This window comes from Macaca mulatta, chromosome 5 (genome assembly GCF_049350105.2).
Source record: "Macaca mulatta isolate MMU2019108-1 chromosome 5, T2T-MMU8v2.0, whole genome shotgun sequence".
Classification (NCBI taxonomy): domain Eukaryota; kingdom Metazoa; phylum Chordata; class Mammalia; order Primates; family Cercopithecidae; genus Macaca; species Macaca mulatta.
Genome location: NC_133410.1, coordinates 110,428,330 through 110,451,008, shown reverse-complemented (window position 1 = coordinate 110,451,008; position 22,679 = coordinate 110,428,330). Strand labels below are relative to the sequence as shown.

The 22,679-nt window shown below is 34.8% G+C and overlaps 1 protein-coding gene across 8 annotated transcripts in view; it reads left to right on the top strand.

The window, feature by feature from the left end:
• PPP3CA (protein phosphatase 3 catalytic subunit alpha) overlaps positions 1 to 22,679 on the top strand; it is a 331,056-nt gene that overhangs the window by 228,482 nt on the left and 79,895 nt on the right. For all 8 annotated transcript variants that reach the window (XM_015138831.3, XM_078001828.1, XM_028848096.2 and 5 more), the window contains 1 exon segment: positions 15,503 to 15,627. In XM_015138831.3, the coding sequence (XP_014994317.1) occupies positions 15,503 to 15,627 (125 nt within the window).

Here is a 22,679-nt window from a genome sequence, read left to right as displayed (position 1 = left end):
AGTTACTTTTTTTCTTTCTTTTTTGTTTTTTTTTTTTTTTGAGACAGAGTCTTATTCTGTAGCCCCAGCTGGAGTGCAGTAGCAGGATCTTGGCTCACTGCAACCTCCTCCTCCTGGGCTCAATCTATTCTCCTTCCTCAGCCTTCCAAGTAGCTGGGATTGCAGGCATGCACCACGATGCCTGGCTAATTTTTGTATTGTTTTAGTAGAGACAGAGTTTCACTATATTGGCCAGGCTGGGCTCCAACTCCTGACCTCAACTGATCTCCCCGCCTTGGCCTCCCAAAGTACTAGGATTATAGGCATGAACCACCACACCCAGCCCAACATAGTTATTTCTGTGTAATTTATTAATATGTAATTTCTATTTTAAATATTTCTGCAGGTTTTTTTTTTTCTAATTTGGTCATATTGTGTGAAAAGTGGTAAATAAAAAAGCAGTGTCATCTTGCTGGCACTTTACATCTACAGATGTAAACTTGGGACCATCAGCTACCCATTACCTAGCATTCAGTTAAAGAGGGCAAGATAGAAAATAAGATATACAAAACTCTTTAAAAGACTAGCCTGATGCTAGTGATATTTTAACACTGAAATATTATTGTAACCATTTATTAAGGGGACAGTTGTAATCAAGTGGTGCTAAGGAGAGCTGTGTTATAGTAGGAATAGGAAACTTACCTTCTGTGGAAGTATTAACCTGTACCAATTATTCTAGCTGTCTTCTGTCAAAGTACTATCCTGTACCAGTTACTACAACTTTATCAAATTTTTTATCTTTACAACCACTTTGTATGGGATATGGTATTGTCCTTATTCTTTTTTATTATTATTATTATACTTTAAGTTCTAGGGTACATGTGCACAATGTGCAGGTTTGTTACATATGTATACATGTGCCATTTTGGTGTGCTGCGCCCATTAACTCGTCATTTACATTAGGTATATCTCCTAATGAGGCTTAGATAGGTATAATTACTTGCCAGAAGCAAGGTAGAGTCTTCATGTTGCCCAAATTTCTTCCATGGCTCCTGTTTGGATGAAACTCAGGCTTCCTAGCCTGGATGACAAGACCCTGATTATCTATCCCTTGTTAATCTTTTGTTTTGTTTATATATTTGGTAGAGATCCGATTTCACCATGTTGCCCTGGTCTCGAATTCATAGGCTCAAGCGATCTGCCCACCTCCACTTCCCAAAGTGCTAGGATTATAGGCGTGAGCCACCACGCCTGTCCTGTCCCTTGTTAATCTTTACAGCGTCATTTCTTTTCATTCCACACCTAGACTTCAAGTTTATAGATCTTTCACTTCCTATAATATGACATATGTTGTTTCTACTGTGAGCAACATTCCCTTTCATGTCCCACTGTTCTGTGACTAACTCCCCTTCATTCTTCAAGTTTCCACTTAAGTACCTCATCCTCCAGGAGACTTCATCAAGTCCACCATTGATGAGCATGATGAATGAGTCCACCATGAACAATGCCTATTGCATTGTTCCTTCATTCAGCAAATACTGATTGAGGATCCCCTATGTGCCAGGCACTATCCTAGGCACTAGGAATACAACAATAGACAAAGAAGAAGAAAAATTTCTGCCCTTATAGCTTGTATTCTAGTATTATTAATTATTTATTTCAGTATCACTCATTAGATGTTTACTTCCGTTAATGTTCTTGGGGTCTAACACAATGGGATATTATAAGAATATAGTAAGCATTTAATATTTATTGAATCAAGGGAGAGATGAATGGCTTCACTTATTATTTAATTTATAATTGTCTTGAAGAAGTCAAAGAAAGTTCTCTTTGGCCCTTTTATCTTTTCACACTGCCACCATCATAATACCAGACCTCATTGTGTTGTGACTATAGTAATGCAGCAAACCTCAAATTAAAACCAACTTTTTTTTTTTTTTTTCAGTTTTTCTTCACCATTGAGTTCTGCAGAGAATTGCCAGATTTATCTCCCAAAACATTACTGGAATTGCTCTCCTTGAAATACCTTATGTTAGAATTTGGGACCCTTATAATATAATGTCACCATCCTTCGCTGATTTATCTCTAGATGTTTCACATATGCTCTCTGTTCACTCCAGTGTTTTGTTTTTTGCAATCCACTTACTTTGATTCATTTGCACCTTTCTGCCTAGAGGTCTTTCAGTTTATGACAAATTTCATCAATGCTGCAAGTCACTTCTTTTTGATTAAGTCTTCTTTGATAATATCAGCCAACCTTTATTTCCTTAATTTCTGATTTCCTGTAAGAATTACTATCTCTACCTGTAGTATTCCAAAGCCTTTTGTAAGCAGCAGAGTCTACCCTGTATCACATCTGTAACATAAGTACATGTGCACATATGCACACATGTACCTGTGTACACATATACACATAAAAAGAACTCTTACATGGAAATCCAAGGTATAAAAATAGATAAAAATATAGCTTCCTGTACTAATGACCCTGACACTCCTCAAGAAACCTTCCACTCCACAGAACATCCTTGAAGCCAGTGTTGTGACCTCAGTCGCACTGGTCTTTGCTTCCTCTCACTATTCCAAAGAAAAAGTCAGAAGAGGTCAGGATGACTTAGCATTGCTGAGAGAAAAATTACTTTCTCATGAAACAGAAGGAAAGAGTCATATTTGCCATACCTGCTGCAGCAACCATTTCAAGCCTTGTGTTTTTATTTCCTATGACTTCCCAGGAACATGTGCAGGGGACAGGGAGTAACGTCAGATTTCATCCCTTTATCAAGTTCTGAGACACTTGAAATGCTAGAGAGCCTCTAAACTAGATTCTTCTGAAACTGTTTTAGCAGTTCACATTTCACGTATGTATGGACCACAGAGAAGAGTCCATGATCAAATGTCAGTGTCTCCTTATTGTTAAAAGACCAGATCAGGAGCAGTTAACCCGCTGGAGGCCCCATCTGTTTTCTGTTCATATGTGTAAGTCTGTATATCCCAAGCATACTCTATGTTCCTTGAGAAAATCAGTTATATTTGTATGCTGTAACTGGAAAGTTACTTGTTATTTTTAAATTATTTCAGATAGGCTTATGTCTCCAACAAGTTTGAAAAACTAATGACTATTTTTTTTTTTAATTCTCTGTTACACCTGTGGCATAGCAGGTACTTAATAACCACCTGTTAATTAAAATGAAATAAAATATCATAGTTTGTGTACTTAGCTATTATTTAGAGTTTTAGAACATTTTTCTGTTCTGACATGTTAACTTTATATAAAATATCATAACTTTGTAGGGAAATCAAGTGTTATTTGTAAAATATATTTCAGATTTGTGACATCACTAATAACTAAGAGATTTAATATTTTTTAAAGACACCTTTGTGTCTTTAAATAAAAAGGCAATGCAGCTAGAAATTACGTGGTTTTATAAGGCAAACTTTTCTCAGTAAGAAGTTTAATAACTTATCAAATACATATTATGAACATGTTTTTCAATTTTCTGTATTTTGTCAAAGGAAGGTAGAAGAGTTGATTGATAATCCTGATTGATCTTTTTAGCAATTCTAATATATAAACAACACTCATCATTTTTAATTGAAAAAAATTTAAATTTGAAATTAGGATTGCTAATGAATCACAATTTATTATGAGCTAGCAGCTGTTTTATGTTTTCCAAACACCTGTATTAATTTTCTGTGATCACTCAGTTTATATGCCATATATACCATGTTAGGCAAACATGATTTTTGCATAGTTTCCTTAGATATTTGTGGTATACTGAAGAAACAAGAAACTTAAGACATGATTCATGTTTAAAATAGAGACAAGCAAATATGTAAATTTTCAAAATATTCAAAGACTTTATGGATATTATGATTTAAGTCAGTTTAAGATACTGTGATACCTAATTGTTTCATAGAGATAAACAAAACTGATGATTCATCTCACTGTGGCATATAAAAAACTTTTACATAGTGTCTTCAATTCAACATTAGTCCTGACATGCAAATTTAAGATAATCTAATCTAAGTTCTCAAATTTTTAGATTTATGCTTCCTTTGGACAAAGAAAACAATCTCATTCCTTTTCTTAATGTAATTTGGAATTTCAAAATGAAAACATCATTATTAAAAGTAAATGTAAAGTATTTATAATTTAACAATTAGTTTTAGAAAAATTATATATGCTTCTACCTCTGTTGAGTAATGTGATGGATGGAAACAGGCAATAAAATGATTTGGCCGTATCAGACATCAATGTGAGACCTAAGGCCTAAACCCATAGAAATTTCCAGTACAGAAAGGGAAATCCACTGATGTCAGGAAGCTGATGCTTTTCAGTACCATTGTTTATATCTACATCTTCTCAAGTGTGCCCTTCTTGAGGCCATATTTTTATTTTTGTTATTATCCCAGTATAATCCAGCACAAGTGAAACATCAACCAGTCTTCAGTGTTTATTCATCTTTTAATACAGAATATTTAGTAAATATTTCATGTTTCAGTGTTTTATTCATTGTTTGGATATTTAACTGAATAAATATTTCTGGAATATCTACCTAGTGAAACATATGTAAGGATATGAAAGATAGATTTTTAAAATCTAGTCAGAATTAATAAATGGGCTCCATGCCTTTGTCAGAATTATTTTTCAGATAACACTTTTTCTTAACACATTTTCTTAAATTTTAAATGAACCTGTTCAAGTATGTCTGAATAATATTTTAATAATTTGTCAATTCACAATTACATAATTTCCAAATATGCTACACATAACAAGTAAGCTTACATATTTTTCCTGAGGGAAGTGATAGTGAATAATCAGTCTAATCCTTCCTTTGCTTAAGGCATTTAAATATTGCCATTTAAGAATAGCACTTATTAGCTTTGTTCACTTACTGGAAATTGGATAGAGCTGAATACTTAAAAGTCAGTTTTAGTCAAAACCCTTCTGCTGATATTCCCACTGCCTATAATTGCCAAATTAATAATGAATATGTGGACTTTGGAATTAAATGTCATTCCTTGCTTGCCTTAAGATTTTAAAATATTAAAAACAAAATAATCCTTTAAATTGTCAAAACGTGAGGACTATCATGACCAGGAAGAGGGGTGATTTTCTTCTCCCTACGTAGAAAATTTTTCTTAACAGAGTTTTCCATAAATTTAAGAAAGCTTTGTTTTGTTTTGTTTTTCAAAAAATCCATTTGGTGAAATGTCTTACATTACTTCTGTTTACTATGTCACTTCCAGCTTTTGAAACATTACTACCATTACATAGCTGTGGAACACAATGGTCTTGTAAATGAGCTTTGCTACAAAAGAAAATGAGACTCACTGGAAACTCGTCATGGTGCTGCCACTCTGAAAGATTGGTAGTATCACCACAGCCATTTAGAGATATTTCCACTCTTACAAAATGGAAATTGTGGAGTATGAGACCTAGTCTATTTGATTTCAGCCTTAATAGCTTTCAATATATGATAACATACATTTGGATAAAAAGTGGAAAAATATAGAACAACTTTCTGTGTATTTTACTCATGGCCACATTGATTACAGATGCTTAATTCATCTATCTAAATATTGCAGAACATTCAAAATGTTTCTTAGGTAGACTATGTCTGAAATAACTGCCCTGTCTGCTGTTTCACATTTTGTTAGTACATACCATGTGCCAAGCTCTTTTCTTCCTTACATTGCTTCAGTATTAAAAAAAAAAAAAAAAAAAAAAAAAATCTGTAAGTTCTGAGTCTCCTTATAGATGAGGCAGTTGAGGCCTTTTACAAATACCTCTCTTGTTCCACTTATATAAGTCATAATTTACTGAGCACGATGGTAAAATCCTTTAAAAATGTAGTCAACAGAACAGAGTGTGCATATGCAAAGGAGGAGATTGGGAAAAGCAAATTAGAGAGCCTATCCATTCTGTAGACAGTGAAAACTGGTTCAAGCAGAATGAATAAGAAAGTAATTAAAAAGGAAGCCACCGCTTATTGACTAAGGACAAACAGGAGAAATAAACATAAAAACCAGAAACTAACAGAGAGCAATTATGATGATAATGTTCCAAAAAAAATCTGAGTGAAGAAGAAGAGTAATACCAAACCCTTATGATAGTAAGTGTCAGGTGTGTAGTATGTACTGATACTAAAGTAAATGATGTTCAGTTATAACTTAATTTATAATTTGGTTTTGTGATAGTCCTTTAAGGGAGGTGCTATTTTGATGTTCATCTTTACACATGAAGAAACAGATAAAGAGAGATTAGCTAATTCTCCAGGGTCACTCAGCTGATTGGCTTTGGAACCAAGCAGTGTGGCATTATAGTCTTAGTTCCTAACAACTGCACTATACTGCCTCTCCAAAGGGTGAAATAACATATCCAGGAAAAAGCAAAATGCCAGAAATGAAAGAACACTGAGACACGGTGTTAAGAAACACTAAGATTTTTTAAAAGCCCTAGAAACATAGGCTTGGAAGGCCCAAAATGGAAACACTAAGGCATAGCCAAACACCCCAGATCTGGACAGTAATGACAGTCCATCTTTCAGGGTCCTAGAGGGAGTTAATCTGAAACCTGAGATGAGTATTTTTTAAAGTGAAACTTGAGATGAGTATTTCTAAAGTGAAAATTAGTAATTTATTAATAATAACTTACTAATATTTATATGTAGTTTATATGTACTAATCAAATTTGTATACATTCGACTGAAATTATATCAACTTATAATGTTCATCCAATACTCTTGATGGGCTGGTGATGATAATCAAGGACCTTGCAAACTACATAATGTAAATAAATTCACATATCAAATAGCTACTAGTTTCCAGGACTGACCAAACTTGGACACAAGAACAGAGAGATGAACAAGTTTAATTAAATACTGTCATAAATGTTATATCTACTTACTTATTGTAATTATATATTGGCACCACAACCATGACTATAATTTATGTAATGCTATGATGCTATTATGAACCCTTAATAATTAGGCATCTTTATTATAATATTGGTTGGTACTAAAATGGAAAAATAGTGATATCAGATGGAAAAATGCATTCCTTATTCAATAAATTAAATCTTTTAAAGTATTCAATCAGTGGAAGAAAAACTGCAAACAAAAAATCTCAGTGGTGAGAACACTCATCTTTAGGATAAAAAGATAAACATAGGTTTCATTAATTTACTTTTGATTGATTGGAATAGTACACTGTGGTCATATGATGGTATTGTATATACTTGGGCCTTTGATAAAATAGTTTTTAACATGTAGACTCTTCTGTTTTGTTTCCATCTGATTACAGTTATGAACTGAGATTTAGGGGATAAATGAAGTGTTTAGTACTGGACTATTGTAATTGTTAATGACTATTATAATCCACAATATATTTTATTCTTTTTTTTAATTTCCCTGCACTGTTTCTCGTTAACATTGGCTAACAGTTTATCTTCATAAAACAGCATCATAAATATAAAGAAATGTTTAAAATACCACTATTAATCTGCACTGGTGCTATTATTATTTCGTATTTGATTTTATAGCTTTATTGTTTCTTTTAAAATCCTTGCAATTTCATATATATATATATATGTAAATTTTTTTATTACCAAAAACGTGCTGGTAGAAATTTCTGTATTTAGCAAATTTTGATTTGATTTAGAGGCTTTTTCATTATTCTTCTATAGCATCAAACCAGAGTGACCTGGTTAATAATTCACAGTTTGTTTTTTATAAAATACCTAAAACATATTTATCCTTTGAAAAAGTAATATTCCCTATGAGAAAATATTATTTTGAAATATACCTCTTTAGTAAATTAGAATGCTGTTATTTTTTCTTTTTTAGTTTATGATAGATACAGATTTCTAGATATAAGCAAATGCTGTAATAAACTGCAGTGTCACCTTTATCTGAGGAATTGTCTGATTTTAGAAGTGTGTGCATTCTGTTAATGAACTACACATACCTGACTAGCTGGTTTGTACTTGAACTTATCATCCACTTATGGTTCCATATGCCTGGATTATCAACAGGAGGAAACATATATACTTGTAGTACCCACTGTGGTTAACCTCTAACAAAACCTCTAAACAAAATCTTTCTCTGCAAAATTGTAGATTTTGGGAAAGAAGAAAGTTTTGGTCAATAAAGTATTCAAAAACCAAATCAATAAATTCAATAAATTAATCTCCTCATGCTGAGAATTAGACATAAATTTAGTTCTTTAACATTAGGGATTTTATTGTCTTGGGAAACTGTGGCTGTTATGGAAAAAACACTGAGTTGAAGTAAATGAAGCTGAAAGTAGTGAGGAACTCCAATGGTGAAAATTGCTAAACGATTCAGTAACGTCTTTTCTAAAGGAAAAATTGTGATCTGTTAGTTTAGTATGAACTGGAAAAACTTGTATAAGAAGATTTTCTACTTCATGCAAGTCTTCCAAGATGATAAAAGCCAGTATTTTGGAGAAATTGAAAGGTCTTTTTAAAAAAATAAATAATGAGTCAAGAATTAAGAGCACTTGACTTCTAAATCATAGTATTGACACAGTCTTGCCAAACAGTTTTGAAATGCTGATACATTAAAAATGTAGTTTTCATTTGCAATTTGTAAATGTATTGTTTCACAACTTTTAACAACATACTCCTGTGTCCCCAGACAACCTAATTTGTATAAACTTTCTTTAACCTAAAATTATATGATATTACAAAATTTTTTTCTCAGTATTAAGAAGTTGACCCAATGATGTTCTTTAACAGATTTCCCTTTCATATAGGCAAGTAAATAGGACCACATGTATAAGTCTTTGCACTAAGTGAAAGATATTGTTAAGTAATTTTATATGAAAATGTATATTTTATATTACATTAGATTTGTTTCTTCTATTCAGGGTGACAGTTGTATCTGAGTTCTTTTCAAGCTATTATTTGTATAGTCCTTATAGTGGAACCTTATCCTGAAGTGTTCAGTATTATCTACTTTGGTTTACATTTTCTAATGCACTAATTTAATTGCCAATATGAACTTAGAAACAATAGAATTCTTTGAAAAAATAATCAAATTATAATATAGATATATTTATTTGTAGATTTGCTAAATTTATTTAGACTTGCATACGTAACACTTATATAAAACAAGATTGGTTCTTGTTTTGAACACCTGTCCCTTCTCATTAAAGAGTTACCTGCGTCTCTCTGGACAAGAAGATGCAAGGCAAATTCTTGGTTCTGGTCATGTTTATCTTTCTGACTTGTCCCCTCTCCTTTGCCAAGATTCTATTCTCAAAGGCCTCTTTGTCCTCCATATGCTGGCTATTATCTTCTCTACTTAGAAGCACATTGGTTTTAGGGACTCTTAGACTTGCCCCGTGACTGATTCATTGTCCAATTTGTGTATTGCAAGAGCTTACTCGGCTAACTACAAAGAGTCCCTTGTCACTGCCCTTGCTTCTTATTGTTTTTTTCTCCTCAGCGCTACTTTGCTGTAATCTATAGTGAGTAAAGTCCTGAACTTCTGTTTAATGACTCCTGGACTACCACATTGCCCATTAGTTTCTGAATTCCTCCTTTGTGGTGGGTGGTTTTATACACACGTGCACATACACTTTAATATTTATGTTTATGTTTGTATGTACTTGAACCCCCATGCCTGTGATTTCAAAGCTTTATAGCTTTCCTACAGTGATACTGGGGTTGGGGGAAGCTCTTCCTTTCCCTAAGAAATAAAGACAAATACTTTCTGCATGTTATTTTTCTGTTCCTATTTCAAACCTCAAAATGCTTCAACTTAGATCAAAAGTCTTTGTCACCACTCCTTTGTGAAAATTATTTCCGATAAAGTTTTATTTAAAATGGGGTAAAGTCATGGAGGGAAGGAAGCAATATTAAAAGGCCTTTTAATATTAATATTAGTTAAGACCTTAACTAGTAGTTGATTATTTAGGCAGAAGACATGTGTTTTCTGATAGAAAGAGATAAGTAATAGTGTATAAACATCACAGGATATTGGCCACTCTTGTATATTTTGAGTTTGCAAGATGAGTTTGTTTAGAGGAGCCACATTCAGAACTACTGAGTCACCCCGCTTAGGGAAATTACCAAGATAGATTATATTAGATTAATTGCACCAAATAGATTAAACTGCTCAGTGTATCTGATAGTTCTTACTTTTCCAGTACAAAACAAATGGCAGGTTGTTTCTCACAGGGAAAATAACCATCAATATTTGTGTCATATCAGGTTGCTAACAGATATGAATAGTAATGCTCCCGAAAAATAAACTTATGTTTTATTTCAATATCTTTAATGTGTTCATTTTGTTAAATGCTATAACTCTCTACATTTCTGACATAAGTATATACAGTTCTGTTAATAATTGGCTGAAGACATAATAAAATTTTTGGAAGATGCAGCCAGATGGATGGATATTTTCTTAGAGCGCTAGGAGTGTTTTAAATACTTGTATTGTGCATGTATGTTTTTGATGCTTTTTAAACATCATAAGCATTTGGGTACCCTACCTACCAGTGTTCTAATTAGGAATGGGAAGCAAATAATGGGAAGCCAGGAGGATGTGGGAAGCATTTAAGTGTGAGCTTGCCTTAAGGGCAAAACATTTGTCAGAGCCTGATTGTTTAAGAAGTGCTGTCAAGGCCAAGTAAAGTAGATAAAAAAAGGACCTAGCCTGCTGAAGATTTGGGGACCCTGAGCAACCAAGCAGACAGCTTGTATCATCAAGTGGCATTGGCATATTGTGCTGCTCTTTGGACACCAGTATCTTGGGTAACCAAGAAGATGGAGGAGGGGACCAATAGTGAGTGAATATTATAGCCAGGCAAGCCTTTACTCTGTGTGATGTCATGGGCCCATCCTTTTGGGCACCTCCTGGGTACTTCAGTATGGTGACCACTTTCTTCCTGAAATTTGATATCAAAACGGTGAATGAGATAATAGGAATTAAGGATAAATCCCTTATCTTACAGCTGAAATATCCAAGGCCTGAACAATAAATACAACGAAATGCCCAAAGACATGTGGTATTATCACCCTTCTTAGGTTCATCCCTCTTTCCTAGATGCCATCAATCACTTATGATTCTTTCATTTAATAGTGAAGTCCTAATCTCACAGCGACCTAGAATGAGCAATGAAAGAGGTTGCCTTTCCAATGTTCATCTCCTCCACACATAGCCCCTGTGAAGAGGACCATACTAGTGTGCAGAATGAAGGCTGTGTGTGCTATGAGAGGCTCAAAAGCATAGGTGTATTTTGATCATACTGAATAGATAAGGATAGATCCAGTAGCTTGTTAGTGAATCTGCATCTCTGGAGATTCTGATTCAGGGCCCAGAAATCTGTAATTTCGAAACCTCTCCCAGTGGTTCTGATGTAGAATTAGGTGGGAAAATAACCGTAAGATGTGTGGAGGTTCCACATTCTACCCCAGACTTGCTGCACACTGTGTTGAAACCTGTGACTTACAAGCTTAAAATCAGCACAATCTCAGATAAGTTGAAGGCCTTTGGTTTCCATCAAAGCAAACTCCACAAACTTGTCAATTTCTGTCAATCCCAAGGGCATCTCAAAATCTTTGCCCTCTTAGTTAAGGATTTTCAAATTAAGCATGGCGTAGGCCCAGCAGAAGAATGCTAGCACGGCAGGTGTTTCTTGTGTGCCTCCTGGGCACACAAGTGTCTAGGCACTGGGGATATGGCGGACAAGACTGACAAGTTATCGAGCTTAGCAGTGATTGTATTTCAGTGGGAAAAATCAGAGAAGAAACAAGCATGCAGATAAATCAACTAGATAATGCTGATTGTGGCATAATTACTGTGAAGAAAGTAAAGGATGATAGTGGAGAGAGTTTGCACCTTTATATAGGATGGTCAAGAAAGACCTTACTGAGCATGTGATGTGTATCTGAGACCTTATGGATGAAAGGAAGGCAGCCTATGAAAATTCGAGGAAGAAAATACCTCCATTTTTTCATTATGTTTTATTTTGAGTTACTGTTTTATTGGGCTTTGAATTTTTCTGTGATTATGTATGCACGTCATTTTCCTTTACTGAACATTATGATAGGTGGTCTTTCTATAAAAGGCCTATGACAATTCTAAGGTAAAGTCAGTGACAGTGTGATGATCAGATGTGTAACTAGATTTCAGGGTATTTTGTTTTCCATGCAGAGTTTACAGCAATTACTCTTTTCTATTTTATATCATCAAGCCAAAATCCAATTATTGCAGTGATCTTGTACATCATTGAGATTATCTCTTATCACAAAGTTATTATAGACCAGGAAGAAGAGATTAATTTTGTTTTTAGAAAACTAAATTCATGATAATGTACTTCTATACTTCAGCAAAAGAAAAAAAATACCCTCATAATGCTTGCATTGTCTAGAGACATTTTTTTTTTCATTCTAGCTGCCAGATTATGCTTCAATTGTATGTTAGTTGCTATAACTGCTTAATGCCTACCCCGCAGTTTACAACCTAAATTAATGTCTTGGTATTTATGTCATTTACATAATACAGAGGTAAAAAGCAATTATCCTTGAATCTTCTGACATGGTCAGGAATTAAAATGGAAGGATAAAAAGGATATAAGAAGCTAGAAGGGGGAGAGAAAGGAAGAAGATGCTTTAGAATGTCTCCAAAATGCCTTCCACTCCTTATTCCCCCCATCTCCAAGCACCAGAATTCTATTCTGTCTGGGACCTTGACATTTTAAATACAGCCATTTTGAAATGCCACTTTGATACAGCATTTGTTAAATTCTTATTAGACTCCAGAAACTCTTCTAAGCCTGTTATGATATTAACACGTTTAATTCTTACAATAGCCCAATAAGGTCAGGTACCAGTATCACCCCCATTTTATAGATAAATACATTTAAAGCTCAGAGAAATTGAGTAAATTGTCCAAGTTCACTCAGATAGTAAGTAATACAGCAAGGGTTGGAGCCTGGGTAGTGTGGATCCAGAGACCAAGCCTTTAAATGATACCCCACACTGCCTCTAATACCTTTGATTAACCATTTTGTCTTGGGGATGTTTTAATACCAGCCTAAAATATGACTGTTAAACTTGCCATAGAAATTCCTACTAATATCTGAAGACTGTGTCTTTGCTCCTCACTTGGCTTCCTGTTTTCCCTGAGCTTTACTTACAAGTGTTTAACCCTCACCTCTCTGTTGGGCAACAAGGAGAGGGAGAGAGCCAGTAGCAAGACATGGGCTTTACAAAGTGTCAGCGTCACACCTATTGACATGTGAAGGGCTGCATAAAATTAGTTGCAAGGAAATGTCTTGCTTCATATTTTGTTCCCTTGAAGTTCCTTCCTTCAACTTCCAAACCTAATGGAGAGCACGTGAAGGCATGGTTTCCAGCCATATGTTTTCTGTTTTGTAATTTTTGGTTTGAAACATGTCATATGTATGACAGATAAAAAGGTTCCTACAATTTGAGAGAAAGTGGTGCTTGTGATAAGTAATCCATACCAACTATAATTTTAATAGATACATAGGTAGAAGAGTAATTATATTATTACTTGTTAGCTAATAAGCTTTATCTTTGCCATGTAAAAATTCGGTAACAAAAATGTGCTAATTAAGATTTTAAGATGGATATTTTTAAAATTATTATGCTCATATCATATTATATATACATACATATATAAAAATACATAAAAGTTTTAAGAAGTGTTTTACTATTTATGTTAGTTTTCACAGCTCCAAATATAGCTGTGAAAGTCCCCAGAGCAGGTACTGGCTTCCATGTCTGGCAGTGCTTGGACCATCTCATCCAGTGTTCTTTATTTCCCCTTGGGTTAGATATCACATATGATTACAAGAAAGCACATGATATGTCTCTCACAAACCAACTTCTTAATGCCTCAGAATATGGATTTATTTGCTCAGCTCTAAGAATAAAAAAAAATTATTTATAAACTGTCTTTTAAAACATATTTTTTCAAAAATGGGAGAATATGTTTCTGATGTTTCTACTGTGTATCTCATGCTTAAGAGAGGGAAGAAGCTATATGATTGGAGTCTACCAAAGGGATGCATTAGTAGTTAAAGCTCCTTGTTATTTACATCAATTTTGTTGGTATTTAAGATTACCAAGTGCAGACATTCTAAAATGGAATCCACCTGTACCTGCTTCATGCTTATAGTGCTGTGGTTCTTAGTAGCTAATTCTTGATAGTAAAGACAGGAATTTATAGCATGCAACATTTTTATTTCATTGTTTTATAATTATTTCATCATTGAACCCACTTGACTCTTTTTTCCTATGATCTGTTTTGTCAAGTAAGGAAATAAAATTTAAAACATTTTAATAACTTGCTTGTAATTGCAGGATATAATGTGTTAAGATCTACTTTTGGCCTCCTGATTTCTTATTCACGAATGCATTCATTCTATGTACCTCTTAGTGTTGCAAAAGCAGCCACATCATGTTCACCATTCAAGCACAAAATTTTAAAAATATTACACAATATATATACACATACACACATATATATTAATATAAATATATAAAAATATCAAAGATACCATAATGTGGTGGCTGACAGAAAAAGCTCTGGATCAGGTGAATCTGAATTTAAGCCCTGGGTCATTTATTTTTAGCAGTGACCCTACCAAGCCACATAACTTCTCTAAGCTATATTATTTCCTTATCTGTGTAATAGAGATAAAAATATTTTTAAAGTTCTGAAAGTAGAAATGAAATAAGTACTAAATAAGTGAGTTTTCAAAAGAGACAAAATAGCTCTTCCAAGAAACTTGGTTTAAAAGAGAAAGTGAGAATGTTAAGAAATACCAATTCCCAGTAATTTTTTGTACACAAAAAATGTTTCACAGCTTTTAATACTTGTAGTTTTTTTTCACTTTAACATTTTTTTAAAATGCTCCTTTATAATTTAAGTTTGGGTTTTTTTTTTTTTTCCTTTCTTAGTGGTACGTAAACTAATGATGTGTCTTACAATGGATAACATTTTAGATTCATTGAAATGCAGGTTTTATGATACATATCCACATTTCTTTCTCTTCAGGAGGCAGTAATGTTTAGTGGCCATGTATTCAGACCTCAGTTGTACATAGATTATGCCAAATTCCTGAACCATTCTTTGGTGTCATCTCTTACCTGCAAAATGAAAACATATTTCTTGGCATTATTAGGGTTAAATTTAAAAATGTGTATAAACATCCTGGCAGTGTCTCATACGGAATTTTTAAGTGCACAATGATAGCTATTATTGTTATTCTCTCCTTTTTTTTTTTTTTTTTTAAGTTAATCTATATACTAGTAGACTCAGACATTAGAGCCAGGTTTGCCACTAATTAACTTTGGAAACTTGAGCAAAATACTTAGCTTTTCTGTCTTATTTCTTGTTCTGCAAAAGAATGTTTTGGCCTAGATAAACTTGAAATTAATTCTGGCTCTAAAATTTTGTGATTTTATTATTTAATTCAAAGTCCTAATATAATATGACCATAAAATGAATTTTGTTTCTTTCAGTTTGTGGGGACATTCATGGACAATTCTTTGACTTGATGAAGCTCTTTGAAGTCGGGGGATCTCCTGCCAACACTCGCTACCTCTTCTTAGGGGACTATGTTGACAGAGGGTACTTCAGTATCGAAGTAAGTCTACATCATGTCTTCTTTGCTGTTCAGTTATGGATCAACAGTATCTCAAAAAAATAAAAGCAATAAATGTTATTGCCTTATGGAAACCTCTAACAATGAAATTTAATTCACGTAATTCATAGGGTATTACATATTCTATTTTCAGTTGATTCCCATGTGTTTTTTGTTTGTTTGTTTTTGAAACGGAGTCTCACTCTGTCACCCAGGCTGGAGTGCAGTGGCATGATCTCTGCTCACTACTACCTCCGCCTGCTGGGTTCAAGCCATTTTCCTGCCTCAACCTCCTGAGTAGCTGGGATTACAGGCGCCCACCACCACACCCAGTTAATTTTTGTATTTTTAGTAGAGATAGAGTTTCACCATGTTGGCCAGGGTAATCTCACACTCCTGACCTCAGATGATCCGCCCAACTCGGCCTCCCAAAGCGCTGGGATTACAGGTGTGAGCCACCATGCCCAGCTTGATTCCCATATTTTTTAATAGAGATGCAAAAAAAAAAAAAATGGTAAATAGTAAGATTTTGCCTTTTGTACATTTTACATATTTGCAAATTTGCAAAAATTACATCTTGTTTTATAGTAAATAATTCCATTTTCCATTGAAAGAACTAATCAATGTTGATCAAATAAGCAGGAATGTATTTTCATGTTTATGCCTTATAATTGTGAGACAGTAACTTACGTTTGTAAATTGGTAGCAAACTGCCTGTGTCTCTGTCTGTGATTGTGTATGTGTGAGTACACTTACAGCTGCTATGTTTTCTCTTTTTTGGCACCTGTCATCTAACTAGGGTAATTTGTCAAACTCATTAATTAAAACAAAACAGATAACCTTTAAGTAGAGGTTCTTCCACAGCCTCCCGTCTGCATCTGCTTTAGGTAAGTAAAACTACATTCAAAATAAAGGCAGAGACCTTGTTTTATTCATATTTTTGTTCTTCCTGGTGCCTAACATGGTGTATTAATAAATAATTTATTGAAAGAAATGGTTTGAAATTGAGTAAGTTTTAAAGAATCAGACCTCATGTATAGTATCTGACGTGTGCTATCAAAAAAGATCATTAAAAAGGAAAATGATTACTCTTAATTAGAGAGAAATCAACATTATAATCTCACACCAACATCATATATTCATAATAATCGTAGAAAAATATCCTGTGTTTCCAAATTTTTATTACAGTGTTTTATTTACTAAAGGGATGTATAATGTTGAAAAACATGTCATCCTTAAACAGCTTTTGTTTATAAAATTGTATCAGTTTTATTTTTCGGTTATTTAATTCACCTTTAGTCACTGACTACACGCGGACACAGAAAGTTTATATAGACATATATGTATTTCCACCAGCATAATAATCCCGTCTGCATTTAAAGATGACAGATTTCTTAATTATTCCTGGTGATGATGAGGGAAGAAGGAGTGGTGATGGTATATAAATCTCAAAAGACAAGATAAATTCTTGGTATTTCCTCCATTTGATAAACAAGTATATAAAATGTATATGCACTATGAATAGGACTGCGAGGAATTTAAAGAAATGTAACATACATTCTTGCTCTCTAGAAACCTAAATCTACGTTGCAAAACAGAACCATAAAAATCTGTATAGAATCAGAAGCCTGGAATAGGTGATTATCCAGGGTTCAGTTATTTAAATGGATGATTAAAACCTTGTGATAAAGGAGATACAAAATAATAAGTGTGATTGGATTAGAGAAAAGAGAGAGAATATTGAGAGCACACATGTTTGGGGAAGACTGAATCAAAGAACAAGTAAGATTTAGCTAGGAAGGAAATTAAAGTGAGCGAAAGTACAGAGGAAGAAATAGTGAACTCTGCTAACGTTGTTTTTTGTTCTTGGGGCCAGCCTGACCAGCTTAACTAGTGGAAAAGCAATTGAGTACTAATTTTGTAAGACCTTTATATCACATTAGGACTGGTATCTGCCAGGATTAACAACAAAACAAAACCCCTACATAATGGTGGTTTGGACAAGATAGAAGTTTTTCTGTGTGAAAAGCCCATAGACAGCAAGCCAACACTGGTGTGGCACAGCATGGTGACAGGGCCTAGGCTCCATCTGCTTTCTTGCTCTGATTTTCATGGCCTTGTTCCAAAGACAGCTTAGTGACCCAAGTTGGCTACATCAGCTTCAACCATCATTTCTCCACATAATACTCAACAAAGAGGAAAGGGAGAATGAGAAGGGTATACACATACCCTGTTTAAGGTTGTTTCCCAGAAGTGGCCCAATTCCTTCAACTTGTATCCCATGAGCCACAATTTACTGATATGGCCATAAGATTCCATATGTGGCCAGGTTTAAGGAAGACTGTGGTAGGCAATAAACAGCAATGGAAGGACAAGGATTTCTGTTCTTCTCCTTGAAAATTAGGGTTATGTAGAATTTTTTTTCTTTCTTTCTTTCTTTCTTTTTTTTTTTTTTAATGAGACAGAGTCTCCCTCTGTCACCCAGGCTACAATGCAGTGGCACAGTCATAGCTCACTGTAGCTTCAGTCTCTGCAGTGGTACAGTCACAGCTGACTGCAGCTGCAATCTCCCTGTCTCAAGTGATCCTCCCGCCTCAGCCTCCCAAGTAGCTGGGACCACAGGCATACACCACCATGTCCAGTTAATTTTTATTTTTTGTAGAGACAGGGTCTTACTAAGTTGCTCAGGCTGGTCTCCATCTCCTGAGCTCCAGTAGTTCTCCCACCCTGACCTCCCAAAGTGCTCAAATTGCAAAGTGTGTAAGCCTCTAATCTGGCCTGGGTTACGTAGAATCCAAGTGAACATTTTAAAAATGGTTTTAGTAACTCTTAAATTCATCTTATTCATTTAACGTTTGTAGCACTCATAATAAAGTTTTTGAGGATGAATGAAATAGGCATTCTACTTTCTTTGAAGCTTGCATTCTGAGTGAGGAAATCCCGAGACTATCATGTTGGAGTGATTATTTTTGTCAGTCAAATGATGTTGTGCTACGTTGGAATTTATTTTTTATTGTAACATTTGTGATTTTTCACAACTTCCTGTCTTTCCAAAGGTAATCAAAGGCAACAACACTTGCTTATTAATTTTTTAATATGGTACTACATCATGTGTGGCTTGAGTAACAGCTGGCATAGTTGGACTTTCCTTCTTTGTCCCACCAAATCCATCTTTGGAAAATATTCTTTAATCTTATTGTTCTTTATTTACCTTTTTTTGTTTGTTTGTTTTCGTTTTTTTTTTGTTTTTTTTTTTTTTTTTTTTTTTTTTACTTGAAGAGTGCAAGCTTCTGAATCTCTGTCCTCAAACCACCTGAAATTTTCTAAACTTTTTAATTAGAGCATTTTAGAATTTTTTTTTTTTTTTTTTTTTTTTTTTTTTTAAGTAAAGATGTTGCCGGGCCTGGGGCTCACACCTGTAATCCCAGCACTTTGGGAGGCTGAGGCAGGCGGATCACGAGGTCAAGAGATCCAGACCATCCTAGACAACATGGTGAAACCCCATCTCTACTAAAAATACAAAAGTAAGCTGGGCGTGGTGGCATGCACCTGTAGCCCCACCTACTCAGAAGGCTGTGGCAGGAGAACTGCTTGAACCCAAGAGGCAGAGGTTGCAGTGAGCCAAGATCGCGCCATTGCACTCCAGCCTGGCGACAGAGCAAGACTCCATCTAAAAAAGAAAAAGAAGATATCAAGTAGCAATAATCACTAATTTGTTCCTCAGCATTTTTTAAAAGTCTACAATTAATCTAGATATTTGAACTATGAAATTTGCTGTGTTTTGTTTAGTGTGTTCCTTTTGAAATTCAAGCAAAGGATCAAACTGGATGTTGGTGACATATCAAGTGTAGGAATTATGGGGTATTTAAAAGTTCTAAGTTGCATGTATTGGAGTCCTCATCTTCAAAAACAGCTCTTTAATTAAACTTCAAGAGTCTGAGACTACAACCCAGGGACTTTCCACATACATACAAAAATGACAAAATGGCTTGTATGTGAAATGTTCCATTTTAATTAGACTGTGACCTTTCAGGGGCTTTGGAATGGCTCATTGATATCGTATGTAAAACAGCGTGGACATTTTTATAAAATGTACCTACTGAAAATACTTTAAGGATTTTTTATTGTGGATTAAAGAAACTGACATTGTTAGCATGTTGTAAATGCTATTGTTTCGTGGTTTAAATGACCTCATTTATTCCTGACAGCTTTGGAAGGAACATGTAAATATGTTTCTTTTATGAGTGTAGAAACTGAGGCTCAGGGGTCACACGTGGTGAATGGCAGTGCTGAGACTCAAAGCCTGTGTTCTTCCATTAACGCCAGGCTTTTGCCATAGTATATTCATTACATGTACCACAAAGCACCACACACACACACAAAAAAAATCAGTAATGCAGAAACTGGTACACACTATTATATTCACCCATGCTTGTACAAACATGTACACACAGCCTTCTCCCTGTCTATCTAATCTGAAGATCAAAGCATTAAATATAAAATGTTTTCTGTGAGTATGATACTGTTGGTTTAAGAAAAATCCTAAAATAAGAGCTCAGTTTTCCAGTGTGTATTATCCTAACAGGCTTCAAAAGGATCTCAATTCATCTCAATAATTCAGGGCTCCACTGCAGGTATTCTCCTTTGGCTATCCCCTGGGCAAAGGGGAGCACTTCAGTTTAATTTTTACCGAGTCAGCTTTGAAGGGTAATTTCAGATTTCAAACAGTCTCTGCTGGGTATATTTATAAGCACTAGGTAATGTGCTCTGGGCAGTACATAGAGCTCATTTTATGCATTACCCCCACCCCAGTCTTCTCCTTTTGCCAAAATTAGAAATCGTTTCCCACAAAGTTAGCCCAAATAAGACAAGCAAGCTTTTGAGTAGTGATGAAAGAGGTGATTTTGTTTTGAGTAATAATTTGTCTTACACCAAATACTGCTCTTTCCGATGATTGCGTTATACTACCTAATCTCTTTGATCAAGCATATGTGTATATATAAGTCTATGCTGAGTAGTTTTTCTGAGAACACAAGGAAAAACTTAGAATTGCAAACAGGCACGCACAGCTGTTTCCTTCTATTCACTTCCTCAAACTCCCTTTCTAGCCATTTTGCACTACACTGCCTTGAGCTTAGAAGTGAGGTGGCTTCTCAACTTAGATCCAGATCTCAACTCCAGGCCTCAAGCAGGTTTAAGTGTGAAGAGTTGTGGTTATTAGCTGTGAATTCATAGACCAGAATGAACCACAGCAAACCATACAATGTTCCATGCTTCTGCCTGAGAATAACAAGCAAGTGGCACCACAAGAGATGTTAGGCGATAGAGTAATGCCACAGACTTGAGGAAGAAATTGCCTGGCTGTCCCCCTGTAGCCTTTATGGTGCATTGCTCTTCCACTGCTGCCTATCTACGTACCTGTCAGACCAGGCAAGTGATGTCTTAGAGGAGCTACATTTGACATTTCAAGAGTTTGGATCTTTTCCCAACTGATGCAAATTCTTCACTTAATTGTCCAATGATTGAGAGGCAGCACTTTTGATTGGAATGTTTCACAGCACGAGTAAAGAGCTGATTAATATATACCTAAAGCTGTCCATTTTATTTTTTACTTCCTTGCTTCCTCTTTTACATCCTTCTGTACTTCTCTATGCAATTTTCAAGACTACTTATCATTAAAAACATAAATTACAAAGTAAATCATTGCACTGTTATTATCAGTGAACCAATTAAACTAACGAAGAAAATTGTATTCTTAGTGCTGCTTCATTGGGGAAGATAGGAGAAAATTAAACAGGAGAAAGCTATGTCTGTGGCAAAAAATTAATTTCAAAACTAGAGGATGCTCAGTCTTTCATATTGAGTAACCTAAACTAACCTTAAAGTGTAAATATTTGTTTAATTAAGAGTCAGAATAGAAAGACAATAGGGGTCCAGTTGAAGTGATTAGCGTACCTCATTTACATCTCACCATGCAGAAAAGGCCGGTGTGACACAGCCCTTTGTTTCTACCTTAACCAATTAATTCACTGAAAATTTGATTCAAATTAGCCATCTGATACCACATAGACAAAAATAAACAATTAACTGATTGTATTTTGCTGCTTTCATTGATTGTGATTTTTTTACAAGAGACTTCCCTTTTTTAAAAAACTATCAGGTTACGATTTGCTGAAGATCTTCAGTTCTCCAGAATGTTAGAGCTTTAGATGGTAAAATAGTTGTAGGGAAGACAGTGTTGTACTTGGCAGCTCTCTCCCACCAGATGTTGAGGGAGAAGGCTGGCAGGGCTCCACCTCCAGTCCACCCTTGCCCTTTCATTTACCATGCCACATCTTCCATATTGGCTGCATTTGTGGTTTTAGTCAATGTTTGGGAAGATATTTTATTCTTGTCACAGGGGAGAAGGAAATAAAATGTGAAAAGACTTATTTTTAGGGTATTTTGAGCCAAGAATTTAGGAATTGAGTTATATTCTCTCTCGCTCTCTCGCTCTCTCGGCCTTCTATTTCTCTCTCTCTCCTTGTTTCTCTCCCCTCCCACCCCCCCTCCCTTCCTTCCTTCCTCCCTACCTTCCTTCCTCCCTTCCTTCCTTCCTCTGCCTCCCTCCCTCCTTTCTTTCCTTCTTCATTTACAGAAAAGGAACTAATATTTCCTCAACTCCTATCATATACTAGGTGCTTTATATGCATTAAATAATCAGGGATATTAAATGTATGTTGCATCATTTAAAAGGTATAAATATGTAGGATAGAAATATTTAGCATCATGCATTTATATATCCCGCTTTGAGGTTTCAGTTATGAGAGAACTATGGCAATTAAGACTGGAAGGGATAAAGCCACATGCTAATGTCAGAAAAAGGTCTCAACAGATAGCAAAAAAAAGAAAATGTGGGTCCTAGAATGTGATTCCTCTAGTGGTATTTGAGTGGGGTTAAAAACTTGCAGTTCAGATTTTAATTGGAGAGGTAGAGCTTTGCCTTAAAACAAATTGTTACGGGCAAAACTAATCTAAAGAAGTCAGAATTATAATGACATTTCCAAAAGAATATT